At 40.4% G+C, this 15,708-nt stretch overlaps 2 protein-coding genes across 5 annotated transcripts in view; one reads left to right on the top strand and one right to left on the bottom strand.

The window, feature by feature from the left end:
- aopep (aminopeptidase O (putative)) overlaps nucleotides 1-950 on the top strand; it is a 169,497-nt gene extending 168,547 nt beyond the window's left edge. For all 4 annotated transcript variants that reach the window (XM_078396152.1, XM_078396151.1, XM_078396156.1 and 1 more), the window contains one exon: nucleotides 153-950. The gene's annotated coding sequence lies outside the window, so the exon portion shown is untranslated. The remainder of the gene's footprint in view (nucleotides 1-152) is intronic.
- The window catches only part of fancc (FA complementation group C), a 118,878-nt gene continuing 103,768 nt past the window's right edge, over nucleotides 599-15,708 (bottom strand). The window contains exons 11-14 of the mRNA XM_078396157.1: nucleotides 11,867-11,951; nucleotides 4,193-4,364; nucleotides 1,042-1,245; nucleotides 599-963 (exon numbers count right to left, since the gene is read on the bottom strand). Of these exons, the coding sequence (XP_078252283.1) occupies nucleotides 793-963; nucleotides 1,042-1,245; nucleotides 4,193-4,364; nucleotides 11,867-11,951 (632 nt within the window). The 3' untranslated portion in view covers nucleotides 599-792. The remainder of the gene's footprint in view (nucleotides 964-1,041; nucleotides 1,246-4,192; nucleotides 4,365-11,866; nucleotides 11,952-15,708) is intronic.

Genomic DNA, 15,708 nt, shown 5'->3' with positions numbered 1-15,708 from the left:
CCTGAGTGAGCTCCAAGCCTTGATTCATTATTAGTTACCTTGAATGTTTGGTACGATGTTTTCTTTTGTACAGATGAATGGGAAAGTTTGATATTTTTATATTACTACCTGTTCTCTTCTATTAACCTTTTAATATTCATTTTTGCAACTAGGTTAACGCTGGATAAATTGAAACTGCGGAGGAGGAAGAGGAGGCGACGTTAGAAGAATATTTTTGCCATTTATTACACAACCTCTGGTAATTGTTAGTAGAAAAGTGCACACTTGTGTCAAAGGTCAGAGTTATAGTTGTATTTCACATCATATGGAAGGCTTGCTGCATAGGAAATTGTTCATTTCCAAAAATTGAAGTGCCTGTTGCTGGTAAAATGAAGACAACCTGGCTAATGCTGGAATGAGAAATGTTAGTGTTCAGTCAGTCCCTTGTCACCTTTTACTGTACAAGATAGAAATGTGAGCAATATAAACAACTGCAGTTTATTCAAGGCAGACAGTAGGAATGTGAAAGCAGCATGGACTTCAAATAGATGTTTATACACCCTGTATCTGAGCATCTGACATTAATTTAGCTATAAGTTGCTTCAGACCAATTTTGCTGCCAGGTCCACTCGGGTTCAGAATTGCACTTACCAAGATTAATTATAGCCAGGTTTGCTTTATTTTAATGTTGATGGATAACATCTTCCAGACTTTATTACAAGCCAATCTATTAGTACAACTGTTTGAACATCCGCAATAAAATGGTTAAAGGAATCACTGACTGACTATATAATTTTTCTTTGATGCAGGACGTCACTTCATTGTACTGTTACATTTGCTTTCCAGAAGCAGATGTTGCAGAAGTTCAACAGTGACTTGCACCATTCTGTCTTCCGCTCGCCTGCATTTTGTGTTCTTTAATCTATGAGCAGTGTTAACCAACAGTTGAGATACTCCATCCAAGCTGTCTCCACCCAAGGTGAACTGCAACAGTAAATAGCACAAATCACCAATGGTTTTATTTAAACTTTCCTCCCCCCCCCCCCCCCCTCCTTTACTCACCAGTTGGAGAGACTGCTTTGCTATTCTGTTTCCTCCTTCTGTAAACAATATAAAGCTCACAAGTAGCTGACTGGTGAGAACTTTCAGGTGAACTCTTTTTGCAATTACTGTGTTAGTGAATAAAGCAGTTTGTACATCTTCTGGCTTCAAGTTTGCCATGGTGCTGAGAATTTTCAGTTGATTGTACACACATTTCACCTCCTCCTGAATATTTACAGAAAGGTTAGCAAAATTAGACAAACAAAGGCTGCTAAATAATGCAGTTACTTCAAGCATGAATTATAACAGTGAATGTCAAAAGTTAATCACTTTGGTCTGTCTTGAGGTTGTGAAAAGCAAACATCCTTTATGAATACATCATGGAGTCACACACATGTACAACCAATGCAGAGACTATGTTTCCTGTGATTCTAAATCTGGCACAGCATTAGGCACTGTGCCAGATCTTGTCTTCCCATCATGAAAGGAGGGATGAAAGTCCCTTAACAGATGTGGACGGCATTTATATTGTGGGAAAGTGCAAAAACTCCTCCAGCAAACAGCTGAGTAGTAAAGATGAAGTAAACTATTGCCAGTGGCAGTAGCAAGAGGCAGCATTAAATATTTACTTTGAGAGACTGATCTTTTGCCAGTCAAGCTGGTATTAACTGATTATCCGAGAGTAAAAATGCAAACATCACAAAAATGATCAAACACTTCAATATCAGTCAGAAAAGCAAGCCCTTCAGCCCACGTTGGCCTTACCAACCATAGATTAAACAGAATTGTTTGTTTCTAGGTGAAAAGCAGAAGTTATCCTAAATTGTAACAAACAATACTTGGACAACTCTGGTGGAAGTAAATATTTTAAAAATTGTAAGGATTCCTCATGAGGGGAATAGATCGGGTAGATGCACAGAGTCTCTTGCCCAGAGTAGGTGAATCAAGGGACAGACGACATAGGTTTAGGGTGAAGGGGAAAAGATTGAATAGGAATCTGAGGGGTAAATTTTTCACACAAAGGGTGGTGGGTGTATGGAACAAGCTGCCAGAGGAGGTAATCGAGGCTGGGACTATCCTAACGTTTAAGAAACAGTTAGACAGGTACGGAGGGATATGGACCAAACACAGGCGGGTGGGACTAGTGTAGCTGGAACATGCTGGCTGGTGTGGGCAGGTTGGCCGAAGGGCCTGTTTTCGCACTGTATCACTATGAATATGATAATATCCAAACGTCACTTTATTTTCATGTATTTTGTATTTTTATGACTGTTGGAAAATTAATTTCCATCCTGGGATAAATAAAGTTCTATCGTATCGTAAACTGCCAGGTTACATCCATCAAAGAAGGCAGAACATTGTGAACATGACAAGAAATTAAGACACAAAAACTAAAGATAGTCAGTATAAAATAATAATCATTGAGAGAAGTTAAGGAGAAAGTGGAAAACTAGATCACATTGTGCCAAGGCAAGATGATTAATACAGACATGGATTGTTAGGGATGCATAGCACAGGAACAGGCCCTTTGGCCCACTACGTCTGTGCCGAACACAATACTAGGTTAAACTAATAAATTTTACCTATACATGATTCATATCTAAAAACCACTATCTTATCAGCTTCCCCCACCCACCAATCTCTGTAAAAGAACTTATCCCACACATTTCCTTCAAACCTTCTTGTAACTATTTCAATTTGATCTTGGGAAAAAGGGTCAGATTTTCTACATATTCTATGTTTCTCAATTTTATAAACTTTCAGGTCTCCCCTCAGTCACTAGAGAAAACAATCCAACTTTGTCCAATCTCTCTTGATAGCATATTGCATATAACCTAGAATCCAGACCCCATCCTGGTAAACCTCTTCTAAATTTCTGCAAAGTCTCCACAGCCTTCTTGCAATGGGCGACCAGAACTTCACAGAATACTCCAAATGCAGTCTAACCAAAGTTTTATAAAGCTGCAACATGGGTTCCTGACTTTTGTATTCAATGCCCTGACGAATGGCTAAGCATATAGTAAGCCTTTTTTACCATGTTACCATTTTTAAGGAGCTATGGACTTGGACCCCAAGATCCTTCTGTCCAGCAATGCTGTTGAGAGTCCTGCCATTAACTATATTCCCCCCACATTTAACCTTTCAAAGTCACACGCCAAGACTGAACTACATCTGCCACTTTTCTACCCTTACTGTGACTGATGTATGTCCTGCTGTATCCTTTGAGAGCATTTTTCACTGACCACAACTCCACCACTTTTTGTGTTGTCTGGAGACTTACTAACCAAATCACGTACATTTTTATTCAAGTAATTTAGATATATCACAAACAACAGAGGTCCCACTGATCCTTATGAAACACCACCACACACAAACCTCCAACCGGAATAACACCCATCCACCACAATTCAGTCTTCTGTTGGTATGCCAATTCTGAATCAGAACTATCAAATCACCAACATCCTGTACATCTCAATCGCCTGGAAAAGCCTTTCATGTAGACAACATCCACTGCCCTACCCTCATCAATCATTTTTGTCACCTCCTCAAAGCATCGTTTGTAAGACACGATCAGCCCTGCTCAAAGTAATGCTGACTGTTCATTCCGTCCACAGCCCATTGGCCCATCCTCTCGCCAGCCCATAAATTCCTGGATTACTTTCCTTCTTAAATAAATAAATCATCTCTAGTCCTCCAGGAATGACCTAACCCTTTCTATATAATTCCACATATTTAAGATTTTCCTTATTTCAAATCCCTCTATATCCCTACTTCATTTTGCTCCTGCAATTTGTTCCAGTCTTACTGTCTTGATTTTTCAACCTTCCACTTTCACATTACAAGCCAAGAGCCTTCAATTTTAATACCACTTTATCAAAAGATTTTTGCAGCTCAATGTACAGAACGTTACAATTTCAAGTTTGGTCAGGCAGGATTTTTCCTTCGACAAGCTATCTTTAAAATTGTGGTTAGAAACAAGTAAAATTGAAAGAAAGGAAAGATGATAAAACTAATGATGTTTAGGTATGTTGTTGATGATTTTTTTTTCCTGATGCAAGTTCTACCATATAACCATTTATAGGATTCACATTCAATCTTCTAGGCCTCTGGGATGGTACTTTAAAAAGTAATTTTTAAAAAATCAAATGCATTAAACTTGATAGAAACCTACCATTAATTGTTTCTCTTGTTGCTTTTCCATTAGTGGTTTATGGTAGAATATGAAAAGCCAAAGGAGAACTTCATGGAGATCATCAGCTATCATCAACTGCTGTAAGGCAATATTCAACCAGTCTCCAAAGTGAACCAGCAAAAACCAGTTCTCAAAGAGATTTGCAGTGGTTCTGCAAAAAAAAAAGGTTTAAAGTTGGTATGAAAGTAAATTAAATAATCAGGGTGTTATTCCGGCTGGAGGTTTGTGAGTGGTGGTGTTTCCTATAGTCTTTATTAGTCTTTTCTAATCAATAAACGAAATATTGGATTTCTTCATTTCTCCCCCATTTCTTTAAGTATTCCTCGTACAACTTTCATTAGTATTCCTGCAAATATTAAATGTGCTGAACCGCTGTGCTCATCTGGTGTTGCTGTAGTCATCACTTCGGAATCTTGCAGGTCACAACATTGTAGCGTGTGTGCAGAGCTATTTGTCCAGAACAGTTTGAAGAAGACATTTGTTGAATGTTTTTTTCACAAGAACCACCTTGTGAAACTGTAAATCTGCATACCTAGTAAATCAAGGTAGATGAAGACAGCGATATGCTGAGTGAACTTCAACAGGAAAAATAATATAACTAGAAAGACTTTACTTTCCCAGTCGTTTTCAAAATATTATGCAAGCTTTCTCATGCACCTAATAAATTAAACAGTTTACAGTCGTACTCAAAAGTGATATTACTAGAATGGAGCATCAGTGCAGGCATGTTTTGCTGAAGTATCTGGCGTGCGGCTTAACTTTGTGATTTAGACGATTTTGATACTGACTTTCACAGTCACATAATCAGGGATGGGGTGGTCTTGTGTGTTGAGGTGAATAAAAAGCCAATTTGCAATGATACATGGTACATGATGGGATAAGCAGAAAAGCCTCTATTATCTTCTGAAATAAGGACAGGTGGTTCTCAATGCTCCTCCTCCACTTTGAGTCATCATGGGTCAGGGATTTTAAGGAATCATCAATATTTCAAAATAGGCTTTCAGAACATCTCTAAATATCATCTTCTGTTATCTGATAATTGCTTCCCATTACAGAAGTCAGGATAGAATAGAAACACTCCCCAAATTTATGTAACGGTTCTTATAGACCCGTGCAAAATTCAGATGTTATACAAATTGGAAAAGAAAGTGCTACTGCGCACATGTAAATTTACTATTCGATATGGAATCCACATGGGAGCTTGGACGCAATGACTATGTGGGAGCAAACTAGAGAACAGCTGACTAGCTTGCGGAAATGGCCGCGTGCAGTGACCCACTGCTGGCAAGACACGCAACTCAGAAGCCGAAGGCTTAAAGAATTGCTTATGTGAGTGCGAGTTTACACAAGCCGCCTATTACATAGGTCGGGGATCTGTGCTGAGAGTCTGATATGGGCCAACAGAACAATTGGGGCCCCACTGCTGTGAATGTGAGTCCGTGAAAGAACCTTGGTCTTAATTCATGTGTCCTTCTGGTGGATTTGGGGTATTTTGAGGGAAAGCACTGGTGGCATCTCACAAGTGGTTTAAGATGCATGTCGAGCTCTTAGAATTATGTGGGAGGGAAGGGATCACTGTGTTCAGTAGATATAGACCAAGCCATACATGATAGGATCTCACAAATAATCTAGCCTATTCACACATTGAACTCCCTCCAATTGCTTTTAATCATAGTTTGTTTGACATGAAAGCTTCGGTGACATGATCTAGATAAGTTAATGTTCTGGTACTCTAACGACACATTTTGTCAGGAGCAGATTTAAATTTACTGGGATTTAAGTTCAAACAAAGTTTGAAGATGCAGAGAATATAGAAATACATTTTAAAATCCTACATAAATTAACAGAATTTTATTGTGCTTAACTAATTTAATTCCCTTAATCAAAATGGGTTTTTTTCTATTTAGAATTAATCCTTGTAAACCACTGAAATGGTGATTCTGAGAGGTATTCCCGGGGGAGAGAAGGTGGGGAGTGGGGTAGGAAAGAGACACCATATTCAACCGGAGACAAGGAACAGACCTTAGGAAGCGGAATTCATCAACTATGAAGCAACTGGCACTAATCTCCACCCAGCTATGTTCTGCATCTCAGTGCTGAGTGACTACATTGCTAATGCCAACCCACGTTAAACCAACTCTCACAGATTAGAAACATAGAAAATAGGTGCAGGAATAGGCCATTCGAGCCTGCACCGCCATTCAATATGATCATGGCTGATCATCCAGCTCAGTAACCTGTACCTGCCTTCTCTCCATACCCCCTGATCCCTTTAGCAAAAAGGGCCACATCTAACTCCCTCTTAAATATAGCCAATGAACTGGCCTCAACTACCTTCTGTGGCAGAGAATTCCACAGACTCACCACTCTCTGTGTGAAGAAATGTTTTCTCATCTCGGTCCTAAAAGACTTCCCCCTTATCCTTAAGCTGTGACCCCTGGTTCTGGACTCTCCCAACATCGGGAACAATCTTCCCGCATCTAGCCTCTCCAACCCCTTAAGAATTTTATATGTTTCTATAAGATCCCCCCTCAGTCTTCTAAATTCCAGCGAGTACAAGCCTAGTCTATCCAGTCTTTCTTCATATGAAAGTCCCGCCATCCCAGGGATCAATCTAGTGAACCTTCTCTGTACTCCCTCTAAGGCAAGAACGTCTTTCCTCAGATTAGGAGACCAAAACTGCACACAATACTCCAGGTGTGGTCTCACCAAGGCCCTGTACAACTGCAGTAGAACCTCCCTGCTCCTAAACTCAAATCCTCTTGCTATGAATGCCAACATGCTATTCGCTTTCTTCACTGCCTGCTGCACCTGCACGCTTGCTTTCAATGACTGGTGCACCATGACACCCAGGTCACGTTGCATCTCCCCTTCTCCTAATCGTTCACCATTCAGATAATACTCTGCTTTCCTGTTCTTGCCGCCAAAGTGGATAACCTCACATTTATCCACATTATATTGCATCTGCCATGCATTTGCCCACTCGCCTAATCTATCCAAGTCATTCTGCAGCCTCCTAGCATCCTCCTCGCAGCTAACACTGCCACCCAGCTTCGTGTCATCCGCAAATTTAGAGATGTTGCATTCAATTCCCTCGTCCAAATCATTAATATACACTGTAAATAACTGGGGTCCCAGCACTGAGCCTTGCGGTACCCCACTAGTCACTGCCTGCCATTCCGAAAAGGACCCGTTTATTCCTACTCTTTGCTTCCTGCCGCCAACCAATTTTCTATCCACCTCAACACTGAACCCTCAATACCGTGTGCTTTAAGTTTGTACACCAATCTCCTATGTGGGACCTTGTCGAAGGCCTTCTGAAAGTCCAGATATAACACATCGACTGGTTCTCCCTTATCCACTCTACTAGTTACATCCTCGAAAAATTCTATAAGATTCGTCAGACATGATTTGCCTTTTGTAAATCCATGCTGACTTTGTCTGGCCCTGGGGATTTATCTGCCTTTAATCCATTTAATTTACCTACCACCACTTCCCGACTAACCTGGATTTCCCTCAGTTCCTCCATCTCATTAGACCCCCGGTCCCCCGCTATTTCCGGCAGACGGTTTATGTCTTCCTTAGTGAAGACAGAACCAAAGTATTTGTTCAATTGGTCTGCCATCTCCTTGTTCCCTATGATCAATTCACCTGTTTCCGACTGCAAGGGACCTACATTTGTCTTAACTAATCTTTTTCTCTTCACATATCTATAAAAGCTTTTGCAGTCAGTTTTTATGTTCCTTGCCAGTTTCCCCTCATAATCTATTTTCCCTTTCCTAATTAAGCCCTTTGTCCTCCTCTGCTGGACTCTGAATTTCTCCCAGTCCTCTGGTATGCTACTTTTTCTGGCTAATCTGTATGCTTCATCTTTTGTTTTAATACTATCCTTGATTTCCCTTGTTAGCCACGGATGCACTACCTTTCCTGGTTTGTTCTTTTGCCAAACTGGGATGAACACTTGTTGTAGTTCATCCATGCGACCTTTAAATGCCTTCCATTGCATGTCCACCGTCAACCCTTTCAGCATCAATTGCCAGTCTATCTTGGACAATTCACGCCTCATACCCTCAAAGTTACCTTTCTTTAAGTTCAGAACACTTGTTTCTGTATTGACTTTGTCACTCTCCATCCTAATGAAGAACTCCACCATATTATGATCACTCTTGCCCAAGGTGCCTCGCACAAGACTGCTAACTAACCCTTCCTCATTACTCAATACCCAGTCCAGAATGGCCTGCTCTCTCGTTGGTTCCTCAACATGTTGGTTTAGAAAACCATCTCGCAAACATTCCAAGAAATCCTCTTCCTCAGCATCCCTGCCAGTTTGGTTCACCCAATCTATATGTAGATTGAAGTCACCCATTATAACTGCTGCACCTTTGGTGCATGCATTTCTAATTTCCTGCTTGATGCCATCCCCAACTTCACTACTGCTGTTAGGTGGCCTGTACACAACTCCCACTAGCGTTTTCTGCCCCTTAGTGTTTCGCAGCTCTACCCATTGCTTTGGTGGCTCACGCTGTACTGAGACTTGTAGCAATAAGATCACCGTAACTATTTCATTGCGGCAGGAGCACCATGTAGGGCTGAGTTTGCAACTAGTAGCACCGGGGAGAGCAGGGTTCATAACTGATTCCCATTGTCAGTAACACATCTGTAATGATCCCTTTTTGCAAAGATGCCACTGGTGGTCTAGTTCCTGATAAGGTATTCTGAGCACTAAAGAAGCTGCCAGTGTAGCTACATCACAATATACTTCCATCACTGTATGTATGTCATAGGTGATAGTAGAATTCGGCCCATCAAATCTACTCTGCCATTCAATCATAACGGATCTATCTCTCCCTCTTAACCCCATTCTCCTGCCTTCTCCCCATAACCTCTGACACCCGTACTAATCAAAAATCTATCTATCTTTGCCATAAAAATATCCACTGACTTGGCCTCTGTAGCCTTCTGTGGCAAAGAATTCCACAGATTCACCACCCTCTGACTAAAGAAATTTCTCCACATCTCCATCCTAAAAGAACATCCTTTAATTCTAAGACTATGACCTCCAGTCCTTGACTCTCCCACTAGTGGAAACATCCTCTCCACGTCCACTCTATCCAAGCCTTACACTATTCTGCATGTTTCAATGAGGTCCCCTCTCATTCCCCTGAACTCCAGCGAGTTCTGGCCCAGTGCCAACAAATGCTCATCATAGGTTAACCTACTTATTCCTGGGATCATTCTTGTCAATCTCCTCTGGACCCTCTCCAGAGCCAGCACATCCTTCCTCAGATATGGTGTATCCTGAAATCACTTATGCATAGCTAGACTGTAGAACTTAGACATCACAGTATTACCCAACATCTCTAAGCATATTTAGTAAATCATATATTTGAGAATAAAAAATGCCAAATTTAAGAACTGCATTTTGGGAAGAACCTTTTCAAACTCCTCCACCCAACCTCTAGGATCAATTATGCATAGTCAACACAGGAAAGCCAATGTTGGGAAGTATGTCTCCCTACCGTTCATATTAAATGGGTAACCATATATTGTTTAAAAAATACATAAGATTACCTATTCCTCTAAAGGGTTACAAATTCCAATAATTGCAAAAAAAGTAGAGCTGACAAATAGCTTAGCAGCCAGGTGCATTTGTATGAACCCTTCTGTTGCCTGATTAAACTAAATGCATTTTTTTCTGACTGCAACTTTGGAAACCTGACTAAGTCTACAATTCACAGTATAAACAAAACATATTAGGTGTTGAATTAATACATTTGAAATGCAAATAAATCTGAATAAATTGATATAACGATTTAGATCTTAATCAACATTCGACAGCAATAGAGACAGTTAAAAAACTGGAAAGCAAATCTGAAATATACATTCCCCAATCTTGGATGTTGATGACAGGGGAATTTACCCTTAATTTGAATATTAAAGAATTAGGTTTGGAAAGCAGTATGTAAAGAAGATAGAGTAGGAAAGAACTGCAGATGCTGGTTTAAATCGAAGGCAGACACAAAATGCTGGAGTAACTCAGAGGGACAGGCAGCATCTCTGGAGAGAAGGAACGGGTAACATTTCAGATCAAGACAGATTGTGTAAATGGTCTTTTTGCATTCTACTTGGGACATATATGTGCTGTGTCTGGAATTCACTGGTGTTTGCCTTTCACCAGCATCAGTCAGCTTGAGTATCATACTTGTGACTGACAAAGACTTAATGGGATCCTTTCTCTGTTTCAGCATCCAGGTTAGGAGGAGAGATTGAACGAGTTACCAATAGTAGTTTAAGCTTGGTAATACCACATACCTGCAGACACAGTACTTGAACTTAAAGAAACACTGGTAGGATGGATCTACACTCGCTGGAGTTGGTCTCATGTAAATGTAAGCTTCCAAGACTTGTCAGGATTTTTCCTCTGGCTTGATAGTGTGTAATTAGATGGGGGTGGTATAAGAGGACAGTCAATTAGACCAAGCTGAGGATAAATTTCTTTATTGGAATGGTTGTGAATGTTTAGAATTTTCTAGCCCAGAGGGCTGTAAATGATTGGTCATTAAATATATTCAAAGCTAAAATGAATAGATTTTTGGACTAAAAATGAACCAAGGGATATACAATTCAAACAACAATATAGATTTGAGATTGCCATAATGTAACTGAATCACAAAGCACATTCAAGGGGCCAAATCATCTACTCCTTTTCCATTTCTTACATTCTGGTTACAAAGGTCTAATTTAGACTCCTTATAACTGGAGCTCTAAAGACGGCAGCTATAGTCTAATTCCTTTCAAGATGCAGTGGTTAATTCAGGACTCCATTAGCTGCAGGTTTGTATTGCAGCGCATAAATAATTGAAATATCCCAAGCTAAAACTCCCTCGAGTTCTTTACCTGCCTTTCAATTTCACTTAGCTTCTGAGCATCTCAAGTACTTCACATAAATTGACCTGCCTCTATAATGCTTTGTAAGATAGTCATCCACATAAATATCTAGTTGGTAAATTTGATTTCTCTCCAAATCGACAGTGTATTGGCGTAATGTGTATCTCACTGAATTCTGCATTACCGTTCTGATACCATCTGAATAGAACACCTGAATGTTATGTCCGAGTTTTTAGAATCACTTTTTCAGTCATTGATGCTAATTATAACACAATGCATAATAAACTTAGTTGACAGTCTGCACAAAACAGTGAAAAACATTTAATTAAAGTCCATATGTACAGAGAGAAGTTGGATAATTGCCTTGCACGCTGTGAGAACGTAACAGTTAATTGCCACTTGGCACCTTTGTAATATCGTGCTGGGCTCTGACTGATGACAAATGAATCTTTGCACAGAAAGGATCAAGTTCTGTGATGTGATATATTTCTCTGCCATTTTCCAAGAAAGGGAGCACACAAATACATTAAGATCTCAGATCACAGCCAGGGAGAGCTCACAAGAGATGTGAATGATTAGAAAACTGGCTTGCGAAACAAATAAGCGTGACCTAACACCACCAGTGTCTTGTTACCTCACAAATAACTGCTAAAGCTGGACACATCTTAACCACTAACAAAAACCTCTTGTATTGATTGAAGGGATAGAAATAAAAACTTATTTGAAACCACTTTGAAAGGATTTATAGCTAATTTAAAAACTCACCCTTTGACTTTTTCATCCTGTACAATCCTTTTCAGCATTTGAACAATAGTAATCAGGTGCCGGCACCAGGCCTCCGGTGGAACATCTGAATATTTTTAAAAAGTAGTTTTATATCACAATAAATATGACTTTTATGTAATTTATATAATGTACATAACTCATTTAATTTTAAGTAACTGTCGAACTATATAATTGAACAATACTCTGGAAGACATTTTGAAGTGATGTTTCTAAAAAGGATTTTAAAAAAACGACACAAAGTGCTGGAATAACTCAGCACGTCAGGCAACATCTCTGGAAAACATGGAGAGGTGATGTTTCGGGTTGAGACCCTTCTTCAGACTTCAAAGTCAGAAATGTAGGAAATGGATTAGACAACAACTAGCAGATAATTTGCAATTTTAATCTAAACCACAAGGCCATTATCAAACAAAAATTAATACAAAGCCATGGGATGAAGAATTAATATGAAAGGCTATCAAATTCAAGAAGTTGGTTATAGTGGTTACAAGAACATTTAGAAATTGGAAGTGCAAGAAAGGAATTTCACAGGGGAAGGTTCACCAACTGAAAGCACCACCACCACTGGCCAAGGGATGACATCTGGAGAAGCACAGAACCAAAATCTAGAGGGTTGCAAAAGTGGCAGAGGTTTCTGGAATGAGTAAGACCACACCACCAAGCCTCAGAAGGTAGATCAAACATGTGAGATGCTAAGTTGTGTAATAGTGACTTGCTAAATAACCATGGAGGACGTAAGTAATGATTGAAGGTGAGGTTGCATAAGCATTAGCAACTTTTCCATATATGCAAATATTAGACATAATATAACTTTCACCCAGCCCCCAAATTCACTTGGACTATCTCTAACACCTCTCTCCCCTTTCTCGATCTCCCTTACTCTAGACTATACATTGAAGTCTATTACAAATCCACTGACTCCCACCCTGCCTCTTGCAAGGACATATTCTCTTACTCAATTTCTCTGCCTATGCTGCACCTGCTCCCAAAATGAGGTTTTCCACTCTGGTACATCTGGGATTTCCTCTACAGTTTAGTTTAGAGATACAGCATGGAAACAGGCCTGTCAGCCCAAGTCCATGCCGACCAGTGATCACCTGTACACTAGTTCTATCCTACACACTAGGGACAATTTACAGAAACCAATTCATCTACAAACCTGTGTAGGAAAGAACTGCAGATGCTGATTTAAACCAAAGGTTCAGAGTATGAAGAAGGGTCTCGACCCGAAACATCACCAATTCCTTCTCTCCAGAGATGCTGCCTGTCCCGCAGAGTTACATTTTGTGTCTACAATCTACAAACCTGTACGTGTTTGGAATGTAGGAGGAAACCGGAGCACCCGGAGAAAACCCACATTTTGACAGGAAGAACCTACAAATTCCACACAGTCAGTATTGAACCTGGGTCTCTGGCGCTGTGAGGCAGCAACTCTGCTACTGTGCGCTCACATTCAGTATTTGTGGGTTCACTCATGCTTTTGTGGATTGAACCCTCACCCATGTCTCCTCTGTGTTTTGCATTTCTGCTCTCACTCCCCCCCCCCCTCCCTCTAGACAGAACAAGAATAGAATTCCCATGGTCCTCACCTTTCACCACACCTTCGACTGCATCCAGCAAATCATTCTCAGACATTTCCACATCTTCCACATGATCCTACCACCAGTTTCATTTTTCTGTCCCCATCACTTTCCATAAAGACTACTCTCTCCACAACTCCTTAGTTCATTCATCCCTTTCCACTTCCTGGACACTTTGTCCAGCAACTCTCTTTTCCAGTTCCTCCTCCCCTTCTCCAATCTGTCTTAAGAAGTGTCCTGACCTGAAGCATCATCTGTCCACTCCCTCCACAGATGCTGCTCGATGCACTGAGTTCCTCCAGCACTTCATTTTTTTGCTCAAGATTCCAGCATCTGCAGTTTATTTTGTCTACATGTCATCTTCTGTCTGGGCCACTCTGAGTCACTTCTGGTGACCTGCTTTCTCAGTCAAAAAGGAACTGACCATATATACTACAAGTTACCCGTCTTAAATTTTAGTTCAGTTTTTCCTCGCTTCTTTAGTGGAGTATGATTTGATTAACTCATCTGACCTGATTCATCCCAGTCCATCACCTGCACAAGTGGGGGAATGACAGACAGCCCTGCTTGCAACTGTGGATATCCAGACCAGACCATCCCACACATCGTGAATAACTGTTCACTGAGACTTTTCCCTGGTGGCATAAAGGTCATCCACCCAGCAACTGATGCTGCCCTGGCCTGGATGTCTACCCTTGACCTACAACTTTAAGCTGTGCACGCCATATGCAAGAAGAAAATCCCAGCACAGATATATCCTTTGTCCTCTCCATTATTCTTGCCACTGTCTCTGCAAAATAAAATCACCTTTTCAATAGGCAATAGGTGCAGGAGTAGGCCATTCGGCCCTTCGAGCCAGCACCACCATTCAATGTGATCATGGCTGATCATTCACAATCAGTACCCAGTTCCTGCCCTCTCCCCATACCCCCTATCATTAAGAGCTCTATCTAACTCTCTCTTGAAAGCATCCAGAGAATCGGCCTCCACTGCCTTCTGAGGCAGAGAATTCTACAGATTTACAACTCTGACTGAAAAGGTTTTTCCTTATCTCCGTTCTAAATGGCCTACCCCGTATTCTTAAACTGTGGCCCCTGGTTCTGGACTCCCCCAACATTGGGAACATGTTTCCTGCCTCTAGCATGTCTAATCCCTTAATAATCTTATATGTTTCAATAAGATCCCCTCTCATCCTTCTAAATTCCAGTGTATACAAGCCCAGTCGCTCCAGTCTTTCAACATACGACAGTCCCGCCATTCCGGGAATTAACCTAGTGAACCTACGCTGCACTCCCTCAATAGCAAGAATGTCCTTCCTCAAATTTGGAGACCAAAACTGTACACAGTACTCCAGGTGTGGTATCACTAGGGCCCTGTACAATTTTTTATTTCTCTTTTCAGACAGTTCAGACAAAGAATCTCTGAACTGAAACATTAATGCTGTTTTGCTTTCCAATGGTGCTACCTGATCTGCTTAGTGATTCCAGAATTTTCTGTATTTCAATCCTAATTCATGAGGTTGCTTTGAATTATTGGCTTATATCAAGTGTTACACTGCCAATTTAGAAAATCACAGGATGTGATTTTGTGCAATTTAATTGAGCTTTACTGGTTAAAGTATGACTGGACTCAATTTATGCCTGCATAAATCTCATCCTTTTATTATAAATTCTGGAACTTTTTGATTTATTTTAAATGGTAATCTCAGCGTTGTCAAAATTTGCTTTGAAATGCACGATGTGATGTTTACTCCGACCGGCCAACCCATGGACTGATGATGGATTGGTGAAGATAAGATCAAGAGCACCTTTCACTTGAATTGTTTCACTAACTGCTACAGGTCCTGAACAATAGCAATGTTCTTTGAAGATGAGGCAATGCCATAAGCAGTGCAAAAAGCAACAGAAGATGTCAGTAACACTCAGCTGGTCAGACAGCACCTATAGGGAGAGAAAGAAAAAAATAATGTTTAAGATAAAAGACACTTCGTCAGAATTTGGAAAGAGAACAAAAAAATTGTTTCTCCTCTCCCTTTCAGTTCTGAGAAAAGGTCTTTGTCCTGAAACATTATCTCTGTCTCTGTCCTACATCTTCCAGCATTTGCAGTTATTTCTACAAATAGTGCTGCAAGCATGCCATTTATATACTATGTTTTACTACATTTTTGTACAGTTTGTCATGAAGAAGTATTCATCTGGGTTGATGCAACTTCTTTCATTGTTCTATGCATAATAAATAGAA

Source organism: Rhinoraja longicauda, chromosome 3 (genome assembly GCF_053455715.1).
Source record: "Rhinoraja longicauda isolate Sanriku21f chromosome 3, sRhiLon1.1, whole genome shotgun sequence".
Lineage (NCBI taxonomy): Eukaryota > Metazoa > Chordata > Chondrichthyes > Rajiformes > Arhynchobatidae > Rhinoraja > Rhinoraja longicauda.
Note: the sequence above shows the minus strand (reverse complement) of the source record. Positions and strands in the feature narration are given on the sequence as shown.